Here is a 23,957-nt window from a genome sequence, read left to right as displayed (position 1 = left end):
CACTGATGCCCTCAGACAGATCTGGGAGGACATCTCACTAGACACCATTTGTCATCTCATTAGGAGCATGCCGCGACGTTGTCACGCATGCATACAAGCTCGGGGGGGCCACACGAGATATTGAAAAGAATTTTGAGTTGCAGAAATTGAATTTAGGCAAAATGGCCAAGCTTGCCATATCATTTTTTCACTTAGATTTTTGGGGTGTCTATATACTGAGCCCTCTGTAGGCTGGAAACTTTTATTTCCATCAAAATATGTGGCATCCTTTTGTTCCTGAGACATTAAATTGAGCAGTGTATTTCCAGTAGAGCGCCTGCGGAGCCATTTCAGGGGATATAACATGATGTGGAAAAGTTGCAGTATTTGAACAAATTTGCCTGTGAGTGTGATTTTGCAGAAGCTTTTGAAGAATTTTCAAAACGTATGTAGAGGAGGTACTCGGGGTGTGTCAAAAGGTTTGGGGTACACAAAACAAAACACTCAGACAATTTAATTTGTTAGTACTAATTTGTTATGAACAAAATACTCATTATATGCTCATTATTGCCATGTGTTTAATTGAAGTAAAACAATTCATAAAATATTCATATTGAAAAAAGTTGCAAAATATACAATCTTGCAACTCGATCACATCTGGTTCCCAAAACGAGCTACAAATCTCAGAAACTAAAAGGAACAAGTCCGTCCATGGTCGTCTTAAACTAAGTTAAAAATAATGCGTTACTGAGTACTCAGCGTCTTACTAAGCCACTCGGAGTCTAATGTAGCCTCTGGACGTATTCATGTTCGATTTTCTAGAAGTTTGAGTGGAGGATAATTCTTCCTCCGCTTGTAGCAACTGCAGCAGATCGCCATTGACGATGGTCATACAGAAAGGCAATGGACAATGTAATACATCACTTACGTTTTAGAGCATAATGCATCCCACCTATTCCACTGCAAAGCTCAAGCACTCGCAGAGTTTCCATTTGTCGTTTTCGCTGTCTTTTATTTTATGTCAAAACATGGAAAATTCATTCAAATCCAAATATATCGCCCGATGTGTGGAGCGTCTAAGGTCTCTTTGACAAAGGGGAAAGAAAATTGTCATTACTATTCGAGAGCAACAAAATTCAGTTTTGAATAACAAGAAACTGTGTCCAAATTCACATTAGCGTCATCCAAAGGTCTTGTTTTTTATTGACACATACAGTTACAAAAGATGCATCATTCACAAAACGTAATAGACAGTGAACTATGTCTATCATATCAAGTCAAGTTTATTTATGCGTATAGCCCTAAATCACAAGCAAGTCTGAAAGGGCTTCACATGTACAAAAATGTAAAAATATCCTCAAACAACCCCTGATCTTAAACTCCCAGGGAGGCAAAAAAAAAAAAAAAAAAGCTCATGGGGGGGAAAAATGAGAAACCTTGAGAAGAGACCACAGATGGGAGGATACAACTTCTAGTGTTGGCTTGTGAGTGAACAATTCGTTCAAAAGGATTTTTTTCAGTGAGCGTGACTGAATGGATCATTTCTCGAAGTGATTCGTTTTTTTTCAGTTCATGAGACTTCAACCAACATCCACCCTGCGAGCATTTTGACGTCTACTTCAAGAGTTTTTATTCGCCATGTTTGAGCGTGCCAAACAAGGAATTTGACTTGACGATTGTCGCCCTGACATCTGTGGTCATGAAATCTTTAGAGAGGTTAGTGTTGAACCACCTGAAGGATGTCACGGGCCCCCTGCTTGACCCCCTCCAGTTTGCCTACCGGGCAAACAGGTCGGTGGATGATGCGGTCAACATGGGACTACACTACATCCTGCAACACCTAGACACCCCTGGAACGTATGCCAGGATCCTTTTTGTGGACTTCAGCTTGGCGTTCAACACCATCGCTCCTGAGATCCTCCAACAGAAGCTCATCCAGCTCGCAGTGCCTGTCTCCACCTGTCAGTGGATCACCAGCTTCCTGACCAACAGGAGACAGCGTGTGAGGCTGGGGAGCATCACATCTGACACCTGGACCACCTTTACTGGCGCCCCTCAGGGGTGCGTCTTCTCCCCACTGCTCTTCTCTCTCTACACCAACAATTTCTCCTCAGGTGACTCTCCTGTGAAGCTCCTGAAGTATGCAGACGACACCACTCTCATCGGACTGATCCAGGACGGTGATGAGACTGCGTACAGACAGGAGGTGGAGCGGCTGGTCCATTGCTGCAGCCAAAACCACCTGGAGCTGAACCCGCTCAGGACCGTGGAGAGGACAGTGGACTTCAGGCGAGACCCATCACAACTTTCACCCCTCACTATCCGCAGTGGTACTATTCTCTCCACAGACACCTTCAAGTTCCTGGCAACCACAATCTCTCGGGACCTGAAATAGACCAGCCACATAGACTCTGTCCGGAAGAAGGCCCACCAGAGGCTGTACTTCCTGAGACAGCTCAAGAGGTTCAACCTGCCGTGGAAGCTGCTGAAGACCTTCTGTACTGCCATCATCCAGTCTGTCCTCTGCCCCTCCATCACTGTCTGGTTTGGATCAGCCTCCAAACAAGACAAGCACAGACTGCAACGGACAATCAGGACTGCAGAAAAGATAATTGGAATCAACGCCCCATCTATCCAAGACTTGTACCTGTCCAGGACCAGGAAACGTGCAAGTAACACTACAGACCCTTCTCACCCAGGTTGCAGTGTGTTTGAACTACTCCCCTCCGGACGGCGTTATAGAGCTCTGTACGCCAGAACCAGCAGACACAGAGACAGCTTCTTACCCCAAGCTGTCGCTCTGATGAACTCACACCACTCTTAGAGTCACAGAGTCATTGCTGTGCAATAATATCCTGCTCTCACCTTTTTTGAATTGTCTACATTATGTGTACTATGTGTCCTCTCTGCATCCATTGCAGCCTGGTCATCCTGGAAGATGGATCCTCCCATCTGTGGTCTCTTCTCAAGGTTTCTCATTTCCCCAAGTAGGAGTTTTGAGTTTTTCCTTGTCCTCGTGGGAGTTTAACATCAGGGGATGTCTGAGAATATTTGTCAATTTTCGCACATGTCCTGAGTGTTGTTAGTCACCTAAATGTTGAACAGAGGCCGTGATGTCCAGAAATCAAATTTTGTCGTGCTCAAACATGGCCAGTAAAAATTCTTGTATCTTGAAAACTCAATTTTTGTTATGTGAACTCTCAATTGCATATGCTCAAAAATAATTTCCCTTGAAGTGAGATGTATGCACTTCAAGTCCCTGTTCGGGCGCCAATTTTCTTTCTCCTTGTAACGATTACAATAAGGGCACAGGGTACTGATAGCGGTTTACTATCGTCCACTTTAATTATCAATTGTTTCTGGGACTGAAGTGCAACAGTCACCTCACCAACAACACAATACACATATTCCAACACTTTAGTAAATGAAAATAAAACAATAGATAAGAACAAATACCGACACGGTCTTTGCGAGCAATTAGAAAATACACCTTTCCAGGATTTCCAGTAGAGCGCCTGCGGAGCCATTTCAGGGGATATAACATGATGTGGAAAAGTTGCAGTATTTGAAAAAAATTGCCTGAGTGTGATTTTGCAGAAGCTTTTGAAGAATTTTCAAAACGTATGTAGAGGAGGTACTCAGGGTGTGTCAAAAGGTTTGGGGTACACAAAACAAAACACTCAGACAATTTAATTTGTTAGTACTAATTTGTTATGAACAAAATACTCATTATATGCTCATTATTGCCACGTGTTTCATTGAAGTAAAACAATTCATAAAATATTCATATTGAAAAAAAGTTGCAAAATATACAATCTTGCAACTCGATCACATCTGGTTCCCAAAACGAGCTACAAATCTCAGAAACTAAAAGGAACAAGTCCGTCCATGGTCGGCTTAAACTAAGTTAAAAATAATGCGTTACTGAGTACTCAGCGTCTTACTAAGCCACTCGGAGTCTAATGTAGCTTCTGGACGTATTCATGTTCGATTTTCTAGAAGTTTGAGTAGAGGATAATTCCTCCTCCGCTTGTAGCAACTGCAGCAGATCGCCATTGACGATGGTCATACAGCAAGGCAATGGACAATGTAATACATCACTTACGTTTTAGAGCATAATGCATCCCACCTATTCCACTGTAAAGCTCAAGCACTCGCAGAATTTCCATTTGTCGTTTTCGCTGTCTTCTTTTACTTTATGTCAAAACATGGAAAATTCATTCAAATCCAAATATATCGCCCGATGTGTGGAGCGTCTAAGGTCTCTTTGACAAAGGGGAAACAAAATCAGTAAAGTTTGGCTCAGTTAATTCCCACTCAGTTTACGCGTTCTTCTCGGCTCACAGTCGTCACGTTATGGTGACGTTGGCGGCAACTAAAGATGACGTCATGTTAATGACAACCGTCGTTACTATTCGAGAGCAACAAAATTCAGTTTTGAATAACAAGAAACTGTGTCCAAATTCACATTAGCGTCATCCAAAGGTCTTGTTTTTTATTGACACATCAAGTTACAAAAGATGCATCATTCACTAAACGTAATAGACAGTGAACTATGTCTATCATATCAAGTCAAGTTTATTTATGCGTATAGCCCTAAATCACAAGCAAGTCTGGAAGGGCTTCACATGTACAAAAATGTAAAAATATCTCAACAGATTTACACAATTCACACAGATATCCGCGGATCCGCAGAAAATTCTCATCCCTGATAGATAGGCCCATAATACAGAAAGACAGTATTTTAAAAGTTTTGTGCTGTGAGAATTAAATAAGTAGATCAGGGCATACCTGGTAAAAGGTTGACAAGGAGGACTCATCAAAATCATGTCAAACTGCAAATTTTTAAACTCATCAAGCGATATGCCCTAAGAAAGAAAAGTAAAGAAGGGCTCATGTGAAAAGAATTATATTTCAGACCTAACTTTCTAATGATTTGAGTGCTACCTACCTCAATGGTTCTTTCCCAGAGTGGGGTGCCCGGGAAATTGTGCCTGTAGACCTGATTTGCAGTTGTGTTTATGTCAATGGCTGCCACTACTTGGCCAGATATTCCAGACTCTAGAGAAATAAAACATATCTCTCAAAATATTATATACACAGGTGACCCAAGCACTTGTGTCTTAGACTGCTTTTAGACAGCCAGCAAAAATAAAATTTTTAGCCCATCCACTTTGAAAACGGATGGCTCTTGTGTAGTCTGAACAATCACAAAGCACATACAATTACTGTTTTCCCATGTGTAATGCGCAAAATGTAACTAATTTATTGTCCTAAAATCTGGAGTGCGCATTATACATGGGTACAATTTTTTTTTTTTGAAGAAGAAGAAAATCATGGTACAACAATTTTTGAAGAAAATCTTGTCACGGATGGAGTGTGGAAAGGAGCAGGGCGACCAAGTGCAGCTTGGACCAGGGTTCATTGGAGGAACTCAAAACACAGACTTGGTAAACTATCATAACTCTCTAACAAAACCAACAACAGGACTGACTGACGTGGAACAAAAAGACAGGGTGACATTACCAAAGACAGGAACAGAAACCTGTGTTATTGTCAAATATTGTTTGTTTTTTAATCTCCATCGCGGACTGGACGTCATACGGAGGCAGTATCACTGCGCATGCGCACTATGGATCCGATGCGAATAGTCCTCTTCTTGACTGACAATGAATGTGATAGTTTAATACAATCAGCAAATAACAAAATGCGTATTACAGGTAATATTTTATTTCACAACACTTTGCCTTGTTCCTTTCGTCTCTGCTGTTCACTTCAAACACGCTCCATACGAACGCAATGCTCTCGTATCAGACGCTTGCTCGATCACCTGCTCTTTTGCTGTCACAATGTACCCTACACAAAACCGAAACATTAGTTGCGGCTCCGAGTCACGACGAGGGGCAAGTTTTGGTTTCCAAGGGTGTTTTTATTCCTCTTCAAATTCTCTCCCATACAGAGCCGCCTTTTTCACATGTCCGCACGCCTTTTTCACATGTCCGCACTTTAACCTAACTGATCGCGGTGGTGCCTTTACGGGCAGTCGGAGAAATCAACGCCAACAAAAAAAAATACATCCAGCCTAGTTAAGACCATACCAAAGACTATAAAAATGGGACCCATTGCCTCCCTGCTTGGCACTCATCATTAAGGGTTGGAATTGGGGGGTTAGATCACCAAATGATTCCCGAGCGCGGCAGAGCTTCTGCTCACTGCTCCCCTCTCCCCTCTCCCCCAGGGGATGGATCAAAATCACACAGGGATGGGTCAAATGCAGAGGACAAATTTCACTACACCCAGATGCGTGTGTGACGATCATTGAGACTTAAAGAAAATAAAAAATAAGAATTTGGGTGCGTAAAATACATGGGTACAGGCTTTTTTCCAGCATTGACATGCCATTTTTAGGGTGCGTATTTTACATGGGGGCGCATTAAACATGGAAAAAAACGGTAGATTTTTGAGAGATAGAGATATACAGGACGCATTTCAGTCTGAACTGCTCCAAACACAAATCCATTTTGACTCCTAAAGCTGAACGTTTTTAAGAAAAAAAAAAAAGAATTTTCTGACAGATATTGAGATTTTGATAGAACTCTCATGGCGCACTCATGACTTTACGTTAACCAAGATGTTTGTCGACTTCAACCATCTCATGATCTACTCATGACTAGCAAACCAAGGAGTTTATTGTTTGACACTACTCATGACTCCAATCATGTGTTCCTTACTCAGCCACACACTCCCAAGTCATGAGTACAAGGTCAAACTGTCATATACTGGAAAGATATTCCACACTTAGATACATGGAATATAATGATAATATATGACATACACCGCTCAAAAAAATTAAAGGAACAGTTTTTTATCAGGGTATGGCATGAATTCAATTAGACTTTTGAGGTAAATTTTGGATTCTATGCGTCACTGTATGTCACCTTAAATGGCGACCTTGCAGCAGTGAGAAGACCCTAAGCTATTTTTGCGGTACAGAGAAGATCTAGTTTCAGCAATGTGTAGGTGCTTAGAATATGGAAGGGCCATTCGTCCGTGACCAGGAATACCTTTGTCCATGCACTTTTAAGGGCATCGGAAGTAACCAATAGAGTGAGACTCGGACCGCAGCTGTTGTCTTACGAGGTACAAATGATGGGGGAGAACAGATAGAGGGGGGTCAAGAACGCGAGGAGGAACGAGAGCGCGAGGAGCGCGCAGGAGCGCGAAAGGCGCAGGGGCGCAAGGGGCAAGAGCAAGAAGCGCGAGGGCCTTTTTGGGGCGAACATCTGTGCTGTCAAGAGCTGAAACATCTTTGCTCTTGGGGCCACCCTAACTTTTGGAGAGACATCACTTTGACATCGGTTGAATAAATCTTTTCCCAATCAGCCGTGTGTCACCGAAATGCTTCCTTACCCGGAGCAGCCATCGTCCACTGAGTGTTTTTTTGGAGACCAGCGAAACAACAAAGACCATTCACCACATTTTTGGCGTCACGAACAGGATTCGTGTTCCCCTGGGGAATTCCTGCCCGCTTCCTGAGCGAGAATCCAGCGGTCGGCCAGCGGCTGTCATTAAGGTGAGATGCTTCGCCCACAGTCGCCGCGATATGCTCGATTCTTGGAAAGGTGGGGGGTTGGCCCCTTGAGGGGGGCAGTTTCAACCGAATCTGATGTGGCCATGAGCTGTCCCGGGAGTAAGTTGTCTCTCCCAGTCAAAAGTCGTCATAATTCGACTTTCGAAGGGGGAGTGGCCCCCAAATAGAAGCAGCAAAGGAAAAATAAAATAAAAAATAGAAAAATAAATAAGAAATAAAAAGTGAACAGTAACTTAAAACTTAATGGGGAATGTGCACGGCGGAGTGAGTGACATGTCTGGTGAGAATGATGAATGATGAAAAAGAAAAAAGCCCGAAGTAGTGTGGCTCGTGACGGGACAGGTTGTCAGGGACATCGCTGTTGACCGTCACAATAAAAGAATAGTAGAAAGTCCCATAAAACGTGGACTTTAGTTTGGCGACAGATCCGATGGAGGATAGAAATTTTAGCTGTGTGAATGAGGCGAAAACACAGATACGATTGAACACTGTTGCGACAGGAAACGACCCGCCCCAGATGCAGTTCCTGGAAAAGCCGAGACACTGCAGTCGCACTCAGTGGCCGTACGGGCCAAGTGCGCACCTGTGGAGAGTTTCGGTGGCCGGGTTAGTCTCCGTCAAAAGTCGAACAAAAAAGGGAGGCTTGCGCTGACCGCGTTTGGCAAATAGGAAAAGTGCGCAGCCTTGGCATCCGTAACTGTGAGCATGAATGTGGAAGTGACCCGGTCAGACCCTTTTTTAAGGGTGCCGAAGTGGTCCGGTCAGACCCAGTTATGGGTGCCGAGATCCGGTCAGATTTAAGGGTACCGAGGAAAATAAAGCGCGCGTAAGCCACGTCGTTTGGACACTGATCGAATTAGAAGTGTGTGGTTGGTTACAAGGCTCCTCGATTTAAACGCTGGTGCAAGGAAATGAATAGGTAAACCCGGTGGGCTGTCATTTTTGAATACCGAGGTAGCTGGTGCGTTATCGCGGCAACGGTCCGATCCCGATTTGTCGAGGCGCACTGTAATAGCATGCACGTCTGTCAAAGTTTGATAAATTTGAGCCGGCGACAAAACCGCAATTGGACGAAGGTTTTGTGCGGCTGCTGTGTGAAAATGGAAAACGTGGAAAAGAGGCCTCTGGGGGGTTTAGTAGTGATATAATTGGTAAAGTAATTTGTGTGCACACTTAAGTTAAATTCTGCAGAATAAAGGGGAAATATACAGCGCTATTAGGAACGAAACGACACAAAAGTTAAGTAAGACGTGCGTATTTGTCAGTGCATCTGCTCTGACGACAGTTAAAATGACCAAACTGCTCAGCAGCAGTTGGAAAGAAGCAAAATGTGGAATGGATTCGAATCCCGTTGTATGTCTTTTGTGTCCGTGTGTAATCTTTGTGAACTCTGTCAGCTTAATGTTGTCTGTTTGAGCTTCCGAATGAATGGACGCTTGAAGTGTGTATTTGTTGGGCCCCGTAAGTGTGCGTGTGTGTGTGCGTGCGTGTGTGCGTGCGTAAATGGGTGTGTGTGCGTGCGTGCTCGTGAGTGCGTGCGTGTGTGTGGTTATGCTCATGAGCGCGCATGGGTGTGAGCGCGTGCTTGTAGAAGCAGCAAAAGGAACGGATAAGGATGGTGTGCTCTCGTTGCTTTGGGCGCGTGCCCGCCTGCGCTGCACGCGCGGGGAGGGGGATCCGGCCCCCTGGGCGGCAGGGTGGCCAACCTGTACCTGCCCACTGTGTTTCAGGCTGGCCCCTCCCCGCGCGGGTGACGTCGGGGCGGTGCGAACGGCTGGAGTTGTGCCCATTTTAGGGGCCTGCGTGGCCAGCAGCGAAAGGAACTATGACAAAATGATGGAAGACGGAATGCTGAAGGAGCAAAAGAATGCATGACCAACTGGAGAAATAGGAGCATGCGTGTGTTAATCAATACGACACCAATATAGATGTATCTAAAGAAAAACATGCTGCGACGACAGCAAGCGGTGGCAGAACAGTGTGGCCCCCTCGTAAATAATGGGGGACCCCTCTAAGGCCAGCTGACGCTCCTTTTAGCATTCTGAGAGGAATAGGAAATTGGATCTGACGAAAAGCTCAACTTATTAATTTAAATTGCTGAAAGGATGACAAAATTGAAAACAAATTATTGATACTCGTTTCTTTGGGGCTCTCCTCAATACTTCTGATTTTCTCGTTACATAAAAAACCTGAGACGGCGGATACATCCGTTGTCTCATGGAGGACATAGAGACACAGCATGAACTTAGAATTAATGTTTAACAGCCGTCTAACAGGTGGAGTAGGAGCATGCGAGGGCTAACCACTACAACACAAATATAGGTGATTTGAGTGTCTAAAGAAAACTCAACCGGTCAACACTAATTTATGAGAGCAAGAGCGGTATCAAGTCCTCACTTGCACAGCAGCAGCTGGAATTAAAGGAATTTTCTGGATTTAGACATAAGACTGAATTGTATGCATGGAGAGCCTGCTCGTAAATTGCGTTGGCCCGACAAGGCTGACCATTGCCCACTGTAACAAGACGCACAGGTCAAAAGCAGCAAGTTCAAAATAGAGGAGGAGATGCCAACGAGGAGAGATTGGATTTGGTAGTAATCTGGTGGTTCTTTTAATACTCTTGTAAAAGTATGCTCGGTAGAAATAAATTAGCGATAGGAGCAATTCAGAAGTCCAAAAGTAAGAAACTCAAATGAAAACCACGTTCTAGATTCGAATAATGGAGCCTAACTGGAGCATGGGAAAAGTGATCAGCTGAGAAATTGCCTTTGATGTAGTGGCAGAGAATTGAAAATTCAAGATGGTCCAGTAATATCGGTAAGTGAGCATAACACCAATAATACTGAGGCCAAACCAGAGAGGATGCAATGTTTGGAACATGACTTAATTATGAATAATGTACATTCTGTACGCAAAATTGGGAAACTTTATCTGAAATTAAAGGCTCAAATCAGGAAAGGTGAAAAGATGATAGAGAGGATTGCATAAAATCAAAGGCAGGAAAACTAACAATAGAATGTAGCCTAAAATTAGGATGAGCCTCTGGAAATCACATTATAATTGAGAGAAACCACAGTTAAGACTTGCAATTTTAAGTTTGGGGTAATCTGCCACTTTAAAATTGTTCAAATAAGGTCCATCACAATACAGCCGAGAGCTCATGAAGGAAAGGCAACGTTTTTCTCAAATATATTAAATTGTTGTTAATAGGAGAATTGGAAGTTTGATTAACAAAAGGTACTAGGTAATTAATGGCTAATTGGAAGACGATATTTAAGTTTGGTTTCCCAGTCTGTCTTTTCCAGTATCCAGCAGTGACCCTGAAACTCAATCCCGAGACTCCACCGACAGCTGAGAACAACAAGAAAACGGTGCATGGCTCTGAGGCACCTTTGACCTTTTGCAAGAGCAAAGAAGGACTATATTTGTGCTTGGGGGGAGCACAACGCTTCAGGAGGAAAACGACATCCTCTGAGGCGAGAGTGAAGAAACTTACAAGATGTGAATGGACTCAGTTGAAAATGGACTCATCCGAGAGTGAGGAATGAGTTGGCTCTGAGGCTACAACTAAAGACAACAACTTGAAAATGAGGTGCGGCGAAAGAACCATGAGACCTGAAATGTGCAACAAGCGAACTGGACTCCTTGCTGGGGCGTAATCAATACTTGGTGGGCTTGGGTCAAAGTGAATGGAAGCTTGCTTGGGCACTGAACTTGACACAACTGAGGAGTCTTGATAAAAGATAAATAAATAAATCAGGAACAAAAGGTGTAGTGTTACAGAAAAAGGGAAAGCATCATAATCAGAGGATAAATTTGGATAAAACAGATAGGCTAAATTGTATGAAATAAGAGTAGGATCACATTTAGTCCACCCAGCTTAACAATTAGACATCGGGTCATTGACAAATTGGAGATGAAAATAGGACATTAGGACCCAATAGGATGCAGTCAAGAGGTGGCTAAATTGTACAATGGACCTGATTATTATTAATTAATAAAATTAGAAGTTAATTACACCTCACGGGGAATTCTGGTGTCAGAAAGTCCGATAAGTTCAAGGAATAACAGCCATGGAAACTTTTGACAGTTAAGAATAATGCGGCATAAGAGTCACACAAAATGACAGTTAACGAGATGACAAACGTGATAGGACTCAAATAACAAATGCATTGACAAGGCAAGGTGAAAACACCATAGGGGAGTAGACTGTCGGAGGGACCCTTTTGAGTATCTTTACCAAGCGGTTCGATCAGAATGATTGATTAGGATAAAATTATTTAAGGACCATCTGAGGCTGCTTCTTTCCCCATGCTTACCCTTGAACAGGCTCAGCAGTAGAAATAACTGAATTTGTTAGGCATTTAATTGACAGTTTTACGGTAAAAGTGAGGAACGATTGTATGAAATATTTCATCGAGAAGATCATCCAGAAATGAAGTGTTACCTTCAATATTCACTGATTGCCTACTCACTTACACATACTAAATTTGTTTGGTGTGGAATGAGAGCTGAGCGATGAAGGCGACTGAATTGGCACTTGTGTGGTTAAGAATGTGTATGTGTGTCTGGGACAGGGTGAAAGGCCAAAGTATTTTGGAGTTGGGGTGAAAGGGTCACAGTTGAGGGTAAGATTCCTCTCACATGAGACTGGAACACCCAAGTTTGATGAGTGATGAGTTGTAACCTTAACCAACAGCTGATGGTTAATCAGAGGCACCATGGACAACAAAATAGTTCATGGAGAAGGCCCATTTCAGCAACACGAATGGACAAGACAGGACTAATATCAAACACTAGGACAATGGACGATATGACGTGACAGACTTGGACTCACCCGACGGGATGACTGACTAGGTGGATGACAACCAAACATTTGAAACTTAAGCTTGCTTGTGGCAAGTGCAAGCTTTGCTTTGTTTCTGTGTGTCACTTGACTTATTGCAGCATCAACCACCAGCCAAGGAGCAGATTGCTGGCTGTTTTATAACTTGTAATAATTTTGCAGGTTGGCGATTGCAGTCATGGAGAGTTTATATTGAATTCACGTGAAAATGTTAACCCTAACCCTTTTGATTTTTGTGATGATTGAGGATTTTCAGGACAGAATCCCCGGGCGCCATGATTCGTTGTGTGTCTATGTTTTATTTTGATACTCTATGCCTGTGTACTTTTTGTGAGCACAAGGGTCCGCTGTCAGCAGGGCTGTATGCTCACTGGCAGGAGTGCGATGATTGTTGTTTTGTTGCCGAGTGTGGGGTGAACGGTCAATTTTCGGGAACTTGGGGATAACTGTCCTGGATGAGTGAAAGGTTCGACAAACTGGCTGCAGGACGTATGATGATGCGGTAGGACGTTTTGGCGGTTCCTTTTTGAATGCCTGATGACACATTGAGTGAATGTGTCAGAGGGGGGGAGTTACATTTAAATGAGTAAGTAGATATAAAAGCTATTTGCGACATTCAATGTTTTTTCGGATTCAATTATTTTTGAGGCTTTAACAGGACGTGCCAGAATTCAACAGGCAGTGATGGAAGGAGCAGGAGAAGCAGCTCGAAAGGAAAGGAGTTAATGGGAGACAACAATCTGGAATGGATGCAAAGCGTGGTAACAATCTAGCGACAGTAACGGTTAAAGTGTCAACGGAAAAGCACGAATGATGACAAATCATACAGCTAATAGGGATTAGACTGCAGCGCAATAGACAACAAATGTTTCAAATATAATTAAATAAAATAGGAAACTGGACCAGAAACAAGCAATAGGGATAATTTCTTAACATATGAATGCATTAAAGCTGCTAATGAAGGGAAAGTATTTAAGAACACATTTTAAGAGGGTTAAGTTGCATAACAAATGTTGAAAAGAGTTGAATAGTTAAATCATTTTGGGAAGATTACAGGTTCATTCAAAAGGGCGACTGATTTGAACAGTAAGACGACTTGAAGGGGAGACAAAGATAATGTACATAAACAAATTGGGTGAACAAAACTGACAGGACTGATGCCCATTTGAGAATACTGAGAAAAATTGGAATCAAAGAGGAAAATTTGGAGTAAAAATTAAGATTTGAACTGGGAAAAGCAATTGCAAAGACTGATTGACAGGACTTCAGACAGGGACAGCTGCAGCAGGAAAGACTAACTTGAACAGGCAGAAGTTACTCTGCTACAGGACGGATCTTGCGAGACTGACAACACGACGAGAAATAAGGGGGATTATTCATAACTCCTAGGGGGAGTGTTTGTTTGTTTGTTTGTTTGTTTGTTTGTTTGTTTGTTTCAGGAATCACGTGGGCCTCTGGATCATAGGAGTAGATGCCGAGAACGCTCGGAGGTTCTACTGAGCACTTCGATGAGACGACGACCACCAGTCGTCCCCGTGCCCCAATCAACCCCAAAAGAGGAGATTTAGTTTGCAGACGACGGTTATGGAGATGTCGTCTACTGGGGGTGACCGAAGGGGGCCGGGAGGACTTCCGGCCTACGCTGGGCATAGCTGCTTTTTTCATTGCAACTCAAGGTTTTGTGCTGTTGTCATCGTTAAATACTGGCAGTGGCTCCCGATTATTGCAGAACCCGTGGACGCTGACCAGGGCCTGGAAAGAGACTCTGAGGACGGTGGAGTGGACATAAAGATTTTGGATGGACAGCAGGCCCTGAGCAGTGATCCCGGGGCAAATTCACTACTGAGCATTCAGTGGACTGGACTTTGCATCGACAGGCACTTACATATGCAAGGGGGGCAACACTGAGGGCGCTTCAACGTTTCAGTATGCTGTGATATTGCGTCAATATTTTATCAATCAGTACTTTATCTGATGACTACATGCTGCAATTACTTTATCTTATTCATTTAACTTTTCACATGTTAACATTGACAATGCAGTTTGACTGTTTAGCGGTCGGTGAACTTGTCATTTATTTTCCTTCTGTTTTGTGAGCTCATACTGTTTTGTGGATTGTGATATGTGCCAAGACTCCTTGTACCTGGCTGACGCCAGGTGGAAGGAATCACTGAGGATGTTAGAGAGGGCCTCCCTCTTTTTCCGTGTCATTAGACTGGCATGGTTTTTTCTCGAGGGAGGGCCGGCAACTTTTTGAGGTTTCTAACGGACCACACCAAATTCATTGCTTCATTAATTATCGACAATATTGAGATATTACCTAAGGGGGGTGGTTATCGTCATTTGAATAATGTGGACTTCAATTTTCTTTATTTGTGGTTCCTGAGAGGCCTCAGATTGCTGTCAGGGAGCAATTGGATACCAAAGTAGTTTGAGCTTTCCTAGTTAAAATAACCTTAAGTAGCACGCCTCGAGCGTGATATAGGCTGTGCAGGTATAGGCCAAATTGTAGACGTGATCAGAAAATTTGGTTGGGTGAAGATTTTTGGATGTTTACCGATGTCATCTCTTTTTGGACCGTTTTCGGGACATTTATAAAGTCCCGGAGGGGGGAATGAGGTAAATTTTGGATTCTATGCGTCACTGTATGTCACCTTAAATGGCGACCTTGCAGCAGTGAGAAGACCCTAAGCTATTTTTGCGGTACAGAGAAGATCTAGTTTCAGCAATGTGTAGGTGCTTAGAATATGGAAGGGCCATTCGTCCGTGACCAGGAATACCTTTGTCCATGCACTTTTAAGGGCATCGGAAGTAACCAATAGAGTGAGACTCGGACTGCAGCTGTTGTCTTACGAGGTACAAATGATGGGGGAGAACAGATAGAGGGGGGTCAAGAACGCGAGGAGGAACGAGAGCGCGAGGAGCGCGCAGGAGCGCGAAAGGCGCAGGGGCGCAAGGGGCAAGAGCAAGAAGCGCGAGGGCCTTTTTGGGGCGAACATCTGTGCTGTCAAGAGCTGAAACATCTTTGCTCTTGGGGCCACCCTAACTTTTGGAGAGACATCACTTTGACATCGGTTGAATAAATCTTTTCCCAATCAGCCGTGTGTCACCGAAATGCTTCCTTACCCGGACCAGCCATCGTCCATCGAGTGTTTTTTTGGAGACCAGCGAAACAACAAAGACCATTCACCACACTTTTCTGATAAGGTTTTGGTCAGGTACGTGGCAGAGGGGGTTATTCATCAGTTTCAGCTGCATTGGTGTTGATGGACTTAACAACAGGTGTACTAGAGGGGCAACAACGAAATGGTCCCCAAAACAGGACTGCTTTTGCAGGTGGAGGCCATTTCCTCCTCTTGATCTTTTTTAACAGTTTTTCCACAAGTGTTGGCTATAGCTAGTGTCATTAACACGACTGGGAGCATGAGGCGATTTCTTAAACCTCCTGAAATTGCGCAGATTGTCCAACTCCACCAGGATGGTACATCCATGCGTGCTGTTGCAAGAAGATTTGATGTGTCTCCCAGGACAATCTCCAGAGCATGGAGGAGATTCCAAGAGACAGGCAGTTACTCTAGGCGAGCTGGACAGGGCCGTAGACGGTCCTTATTCCATCAGCAGGACCGATATATGCTGCTTTGTGCAAGGAGGAACAGGTTGAGCACTGCCCGAGCCCTACAGAATGACCTCCAGCAAGCTACTGGTGTGAATGTCTCTGCCCAAACAGTCAGAAACTGACTTCACGAGGGTGGGCTCAGGGCACAACGTCCTGTTGTGTGCCCTGTGCTCATTGCTCAGCACCGTGGAGCTCGATTGGCATTTGGCATAGAACACCAGAATTGGCAAGTCCGCCACTGGCGCCCTGTGCTTTTCACAGATGAGAGCAGGTTTACCCTGAGCACATGTGATAGACAAGAAAGGATCTGGAGAAGCCAAGGAAAGCGCTATGCTGCCTGCAACATCATTCAGCATGATCGGTTTGGTGGTGGGTCAGTGATGGTCTGGGGGGGCATTTCCATGGAGGGACAAACAGACCTCTACAGGCTAGAGAACGGCAGTCTGACTGCCATTAGGTATTGGGATGAAATCCTTGCACCCATGGTCAGACCCTACACTGGTGCAGTAGGTCCTGGGTTCCTCATGATCCACTACAATGCCCGGCCTCATGTGGCAAGAGTATGCAGACAGTATCTGGAGGTTATTGCTAAGATTCCTCCAATCCTCTCGACCGGTGATGCGCAAACTATTATACATGTGCTCATCACGTCCCGCCTGGACTACTGTAATGCATTATTGTCTGGTCTTCCTATGTCCCGCATCAAAAGTCTACAGTTAGTACAAAATGCTGCTGCAAGGCTGCTCTCACGGACAAGAAAATTTGATCACATTACTCTGCCCAAATTAATATTTCTAAAAAGGTGCATATTTTTTGGGTCCTTAGGTGTCCCTAAGTACGAATATGCCGCGCTTTTTTGGTTATGACGTCGCGTATATGAAATATGCGGCATCTATATATAGACTATGTGCTGATACGTGCACAAAAATCGGAGCATTCTGACGATTTGCAAGTGTAGCGTCATGTAATTTATTTGAATGTTCAGAGATAGTTGTGTTTTACACGTAACAGCTGTCTGCAACATGAAAGGGACCATTTCCACAATTTTCAATGGGCGTGCATGTGCAACGGCGGCCGTCATCCCCAGGGTATGGGGACCAGCCGTAAGAAAATGCCAAAGTTTCTATGAACACAAGTGGCTTTCATAGCCGTGTTTATTTGAAACAAACTTTCAACAACAAACTTTCAAACTTGCGGTACCATAAACGCAGATATAAACTGTAACTCAGCAGTGATGATGTTCAGCCTTGCGCCGCCACTTCCGGTCAGAAAACGGATCACGCGACCAGTGCTTCTCACACATTTTATCCCGGCTGGTGGTAAGCACGGAAACACTTCACAGTGCACAGTGCCACGCGGCACTTGGAGCACACACTGGACGGACGCGACTTGCAAGTCGGCAGTGCGCACTTTCGGCCTTGCGCCGCCACTTCCGGCCAGTGCTCCATGGTGTCGGAGTCATCGGCAACTGCGCACACGCGCGGTCTGCTCGATCTCCGAGCTCGAGTGGCGCCTGGTGCTGCAACCAGAGTTCGGGCCACCTCGCGTCGGAACTCCAGCAGAGACATCCCGCTGTGCTCATCCAGCCGGTGCAGCACCCATGCGTTGAAGACGGCCGCGTCCAGCATCCAAGTGAATATCGGCCACCACCACTTCTTCCGGCGCATGTTGATGCGGTAGAGCTCGATGCTCTGGTCGGCGCGGTCCGTGCCGCCCATGCTGCGGTTGTACAGCTGGACAACAAATGGCTGGTCCACTGCCACCTTCTTCTTCTCCTGCCTTGACCAGCGTGACACCTTCTGCAGAGGATGCTCAGCGGCGAGGGTGGAGGCGATGGTGACCACGGCGTTATCCTTCCACCGAGTGAGCGCAATCTTGTTTACCGTGTCGTACACGACAGACACGGCACCACGAGGCTTCCTCTTCATAGCCTTCTGATCTGTGATCGGGCAAGAGCGCGGGATGCGGTTTTCTCGGATCGTCCCCGTGCAAGCGTAGCCCCGCCTGCGCAGCTCTGCAACTAGCGGGAGGCCGGTGAAATAGTTGTCTATGTAGATGCGCAGCGGAAGTGCACGCACAGCATCGGGGAGGTTGTCCAGAAGTCGAAGGAGCGTGCCACCGCCCTTGCCGAACTTGCGTTCCACTTCAGAGGCATCTCCACTCACCCCCTGGTAGATGTCGAAGTGGAGCAGGAAGCCGTTGGTCCCACTGTTCAGGCACCAGGCCTTGTAGCCGAACCGCACCGGCTTGTTTCGGATTGCTTGCTTGCATCCATGTCTTCCAAAATATTCAATCATTGCCTCGTCCAGATCAAGATTGCAGTCCATTGGATACGCCTCCCCGAACCGAGCGTTGAGGATGTCCATCATGGGACGCAGCTTTGTCATCCGGTCGTTGCTGTTCTGGCGCGTGTTGCCAGCACAGTGAATGTAGCGGATGATCTCCTCGAACCTGTTGCGTGACATGGCCCCAGCGACGAGGGCGCAATGGAGATCTTCATCTGTGTTCCAGTAGTGTCGGCGACTGGGGAGCTGGTGGTAACCCGACAGCAGCAAGATCCCCACCACGCGCTTCAATTCTCCGATGGTGAGCTGGAAGTTGGAGTCAGTCACCGCCGCATACTTGATGGTCTCTCGAAGAAGGTGAGGATATAAATCAGAAAGGAAGAACTCCAGCTTCTGAACTGCGCTCTTTCCAACCAAAATTGTGGGGACGGCGAGAGGCCTGGCGTCCGGGAATTTTGTCAGGCGCGTTTTACTGTTGGTCCAATTGTAGTCCAACGCATCTTTCTGCGAGCGTTTCTTTGAGGAGGAGGCCTGTTGGGGCTCCTCTTCTTCCTCAGTGTCGCCATCATCATCATCTCCAATCACACGTCCGTCGGCGAGGACCACCACGGCGGGAGCGCTAAACTGCCGTCCCGAGAGATTATTGAACGTTCCTCCGCAGTCTTCCTCGCCCGTGTCTTCGTCAGACTCGAAACTGACCACGGGTGGAGCAATAAAGATTTTATCCACAACTGCGTCCTCATCTTCGATTGCATCGAAGACCTCCATCGCCGACTTTGTACCCATAGACGCGGAAAGTCTATGTATAGATGTTTCGCATAAAACAATACATAGAGGAAATACGTTAGAGCGAATCATCACTGCAATCACATATGTCAATAACCATTATATGATAATTGTTCCCTAAAAGTTTCACCCTGCTATCTCGAGTCTATCATAATTTCCCGGAGCTCACCTTTTTGCATCTTCCATCGTGAATCGCGATCGTCTGGCTTCGCTAACTTAGCATGTGTGACTCATAAACCGGGAAAATGGCAGCGGTTCCGGGTTCGACAGGTCAAAGGTTGGTTATAACCGGATACAATCGGCACGAATGTTTGTTGTCATTTGACGGCGCCGGAAGCTGCAGAAATTGGAGCGTCTATATATAGACGAAAGGCTGAAACGGGTTAGGCAACTTACATTGGCTCCCGGTCCATTTAAGATGTGACTTCAAGGTTCTTCTATTAACCTATAAATCACTGCATGGCTTAGTGCAGTGATTCTTAACCGCACCCTAGGGGTGCGAGAATGCTTCCTAGGGGGTGGGAGGATACCCTGGGAGAAATTTACAATTTTTCAGGGATAATGGTTGGGTAACCGAAAAAAGTGAAAAATTCTGGAAATCAAAAAGTAATTGTGTTAATTGGCATTAGGGATAATGCTAATTAAGCCTAATAGCTGTAAAGTAAACCAATAATTATTATAATAATTATTTAGGGTTAGGGGTGCAAGAACTGTTTGGTGAATTGAATGGGTGCGAACAAGGAAAAAGGTTAAGAACCACTGGCTTAGTGCCTTCATATCTCGTCAACCTAGTTGTTCCTTATGTTCCGTCTCGTAACGTTCGTTCGCAAAACGCTAGTCTTTTGGTGACACCGAGGGCCAAGAAAATGTCTGCAAGGTCTAGAACATTTTCTATTCGGGCTCCAGAGCTTTGGAATGCCCTACCAATGGATATTAGAATTGCTACCTCACTAGAAACGTTTAAGACACGTTTAAAGACACATTGGCCTGACATGATATGGCCTTTAATTAACCTGTAGTGGTCGATTCGGCTGGAGTTTGTCTTCGCTCTCTCTCCCCATCCCCCCTCCCCCCACCGGCTGGGGAGGTGTTTAGGTGGCACCCAAGCTGACAGCGGCTATCTGGATTCTCGTGGACCAATTCAGGATCAGGGAACTGCATCTTACCCTCCTCGAAGACACTGCCAGGACAATCGAGAGCACCTCCGGCAGCTCTTCGCTTTGACTTAGACATCCACTATTTCATTGATTTTCATATTATGTACTTTATGTGCCCTCTCTGCATCCATTGCAGCCTGGTGATCCTGAAAGTCTTCTCATTTTCCCCTGGTAGGGTTTTTTTGAGTTTTTCCTTGCCCTTTTGGGAGCTTACGATCAGGGGATGCTTTGAGAATAATTGTCAATTTTTTGTCTATGTGAAGCCCTTTGAGACTGCTTGTGATTTAGGGCTATACAAATAAATTTGACTTGACATGGATGAAGGAATTGACACAATTGAATGGCCCTCACAATCACCTGATCTAAACCCGGTAGAACACCTCTGGGACATAATGTTTCGGTCCATCAGATGCTGCCAGGTTGCTCCTCGGACTTTACAGAAGAGCATTGATGCCCGTAGACCAGGGGTGGGCAAACTACGGCCCGCGGGCCACATCCGGCCCACGGGACCGTTTAATCCGGCCCGCCAACCCTGAACAAATTGTATTATTAAACTTTTTTTTTTTTGGTCATTTTGCCTGCAATGACTGCGTTTCCTCAGTAGATGGGGAAGCGCTCGCCTGCGCATTTACTACCGGAAGCCGTGTCAGAAAGCTCGGTGCACACTCACAAGTGTGTGTACGTGTACATGACGCACTCGCGCTCTATTTGTATCAGTCCCGAATTTAGAGCGTGGGCTGTGTAAAAAAAATGCATTTTGAATATGATTTGTACACATGGCAGGGATTGAAACTAGCGACCATTCTCATTTTCAAACAATGCAGGATGCTCAAGGACATTGATGCACCACCTGTTTGCGACTATTCTTAACCTGTAAAGTTCTTAAGGCTTACTTTAAGGAAGTGTTTCCCGTTTCCTCACCTCTGTTACCAGGTGTTTGTGAGTTAAAACTCTGCTCTGATTTTCAGATACCCCTCACCGTGGTGCTGTTTTGATTACTTTATTTGGATGTATGCTTTCACCGATTCTTCAAGATGATGTATTTGGTCAGAATGTTTCCCGTTTGATGCGATCTCATAAGATAAACATTTTTCATTAATCTGACCTGCAGGCACTGAAGTGATGGAGACTGTTATTCATAATAACAGTGTCGTATTTTATGAGAATCACTGATAGCAGTTTTTTAGTGAATTATTATTATTATTATTTTTAATGCTGTTAATAAATGCATTTGTTTTCAAAGAACTTGTTTGGAATATCCATGCTTTACTAACTACTAAAGGCCAAAATCTTTTATGCAATGACCTTTACAGGTCGCTTATATTACTTCACACAAACACTACGTCCATCTGCTCCTGGTTCGGCCCTCCGGTCCAAATTTAGAACCCAGTTCGGCCCGCGAGTCAAAAAGTTTGCCCACCCCTGGTTTAGCCTGTTGTTGCTCGTTCACGTCTGTTCTTGGTGTTGGATTTTGTCGAATAAATTGCCCTCCAAAATGCGACTTATACTCCGGAGCGACTTATATATGTTTTTTTTCACATTTTTGGGCATTTTATGGCTGGTGCGACTTATACTCCGGAGCAACTTATAGTCCGAAAATTACGGTAAATTAAAAAAAAACATGTTTTGCCCTCAAAAGTAAAATTTCTATGATAAAGGGTTTTTGATTGCTGTGTTTGAACAATTATAAACAACTTTGAAAAACGTTCACACGTGTTTTAGTCCATACAATTAGCATGATGCTTGCTCAAAACAGCAGGTGGATGCATTTTTTTCAAAATAGTGGGTCTGGGGTAATTTGTGCCAAAGGGCCTGGGGTAAGTTGTGCCACTGGCAGAAGATAAAGATAAAAAGGCTGAACAGGAAAAGGAAGATAATGAAAGAGAGAAGAAAGGGGCTATGAAAGCTGCAAATCAAAACAAAACCAAGAAGAAAATAACCGTGTACAGTAGCTCAGAAGAAAACTCCATCACCAATGATGAGGGAGAAGATGGCCTGGAGAAGATGCACAGTAGAGAAAAGAAACAGGCTGAAAAGAAGAAAAGGAGTGGAAATAAGAAGGGGAGCCTGAAAAGGTCAAAACAAAACAAATCCAAAAAGAAAGCGCTCCACAGTAGCTCAGAAGAGAGTGACGTTCCGCTTCCACTTAGTGATGTCACTGAATATGACAGTTCAGATGTCCAGAGTGATGATGATGGTGACAAGAATTTGTCTGCTGGTGACTTTGTCATAGGGAGGTTAGTGGGTAAAAAAATCAAAATCCTATAACTATGTTGGATTGGTGGAGAATGTTGAAGGTGACGAGATCTGTGCAAAGTTTCTGAAGCAAAGTTCTAAGAAGTCTCTTGATGGAAAGCCCATTTTCACATTTAGAGAGAATGATGGAGTCATCCCAAGAGGTGATGTGCTCAAGAAATTACCCACACCACAAAAACGTGTTGGCACAGCCAGAAGGGAGCATCAATTTACATTCCCCTGCAGCATTGAGACGTAGAATGTTCAGTATTAGGCCGAATCTGGGAAGAGATCCAGCTGCAGATGATTAAGTGCTCATTTTGGAATTTTGATTTTGTTCTGAGTAGCCTATGTTCACACCACATCACAAAACTTGGTGGTACAGCCAGAAAGGAGCAGAAGTTCCTATTTCCAAGACTCAATTAGGTGTTCATGTGACTGTATAGGCCTTGTTACAGAAAAGTGGCCTTTGATGTTGCTAAAACTTTAAATAAAACTTAATCAAGTAATTTGTATTGAATTTGTCTTTCTTTTATACAGCATTATCATTCGTGAGATTAAAATGATCTGTTTTACTTCAATTATCAATGGCACAATTTACCCCAGTGCATTCTCTCTAATGACACAACTTACCCCAAGTTGTGCCACAAAACCAATTTTTTTCTAAAGCTGTATTTCTCAAACAGTTTGTTTAAGATTCCAAGTAATTGTTCCCAGGGATGCACAACATCCTAAACTATATGTAGATATCTCAGTTGGAGGCATTACTGTTATCCCCTTGCTTTAAGGGCACTTTAAGTAAAAATTGGCACTACTTACCCCACTCTCCCCTACTTACGTATTATAACTCTGCTAAAAGTCTGAAAGTACCAACAGATGCCTCAAAGGATGGATTGGGAGCTGTTCTGTTACAGGAAGAGGAAGAAGGCTGGAAGCCAGTTGCATACGCTTCTCGATCAATGACAAAAACTGAAACCAGATATGTGCAAATTGAGAAGGAATGTATTGGACTGGCATATGGATTACAAACGTTTCACTGATATGTGTATGGCCTTCCCACCTTCACAGTGGAGACAGCTCATCGTCCTTTGGTGTTATTCATCAAAAACAATCTGAATGAGATGTCGCCTCAAATTCAGCGTCTTATCATGAAATTACAGAGGTATGATTTTGAGCTGATATATACTCCAGGCAAGCATCTAGTTTTGGCCGATGCACTTTCAAGAGCACCAGCGCTAAATCAAATGAGCCACCATGAAAAAGAAATTGAAGGACATGTAAACCTGGTAGTAGAGTCTCTACCAGTGTCAGATGATAAATGTAAGCAAAAGAGTGAAAAAACAGCTAAAGACAAAGAACTACAAACAGTGATGGAACATATAAAAAACGGGTGGCCTAAAGGATCATGCAAAGAATACTATCAGTGCAGAGCAGATCTAAGTGCAGCAAAAGGAGTATTACT

General features: G+C 44.4%; 2 protein-coding genes across 23 annotated transcripts in view; both read right to left on the bottom strand.

Moving 5' to 3' along the window:
- LOC133147275 (tRNA (cytosine(38)-C(5))-methyltransferase-like) overlaps nt 1-5,061 on the bottom strand; it is a 127,771-nt gene extending 122,710 nt beyond the window's left edge. For 9 of the 22 annotated variants that reach the window (XR_009711611.1, XR_009711612.1, XM_061271266.1 and 6 more), the window contains exon 1: nt 4,085-4,365. Coding sequence is in view for 14 of the 22 variants with exons in the window: in XM_061271266.1 (XP_061127250.1) it covers nt 4,085-4,148 (64 nt within the window). In the remaining 8 variants the exon portion in view is untranslated. Of the gene's footprint in view, nt 1-907; nt 1,099-4,084; nt 4,368-4,770; nt 4,848-4,930 lie in introns of those variants that run through there. The other 13 variants (XR_009711613.1, XR_009711617.1, XR_009711615.1 and 10 more) reach the window with 5 other exon arrangements.
- Nucleotides 5,062-17,336: 12,275 nt separating this feature from the next.
- On the bottom strand, nt 17,337-19,085 carry LOC133147268 (piggyBac transposable element-derived protein 3-like). Its single transcript, XM_061271251.1, has one exon. The coding sequence runs from the start codon at nt 19,083-19,085 to the stop codon at nt 17,337-17,339; it is 1,749 nt and encodes a 582-aa protein (XP_061127235.1).
- Nucleotides 19,086-23,957: the final 4,872 nt, after the last annotated feature.

Source organism: Syngnathus typhle, unplaced genomic scaffold, assembly GCF_033458585.1.
Source record: "Syngnathus typhle isolate RoL2023-S1 ecotype Sweden unplaced genomic scaffold, RoL_Styp_1.0 HiC_scaffold_39, whole genome shotgun sequence".
In the NCBI taxonomy this organism is placed as follows: domain Eukaryota; kingdom Metazoa; phylum Chordata; class Actinopteri; order Syngnathiformes; family Syngnathidae; genus Syngnathus; species Syngnathus typhle.
This window is presented reverse-complemented; position numbering and strand designations above follow the sequence as displayed.

Coding starts and splice junctions, on each gene's coding strand:
- LOC133147268 (XM_061271251.1), bottom strand. CDS start 19,085: ATGGAGGTCTTCGATGCAATCGAAGATGAGGACGCAGTTGTGGATAAA.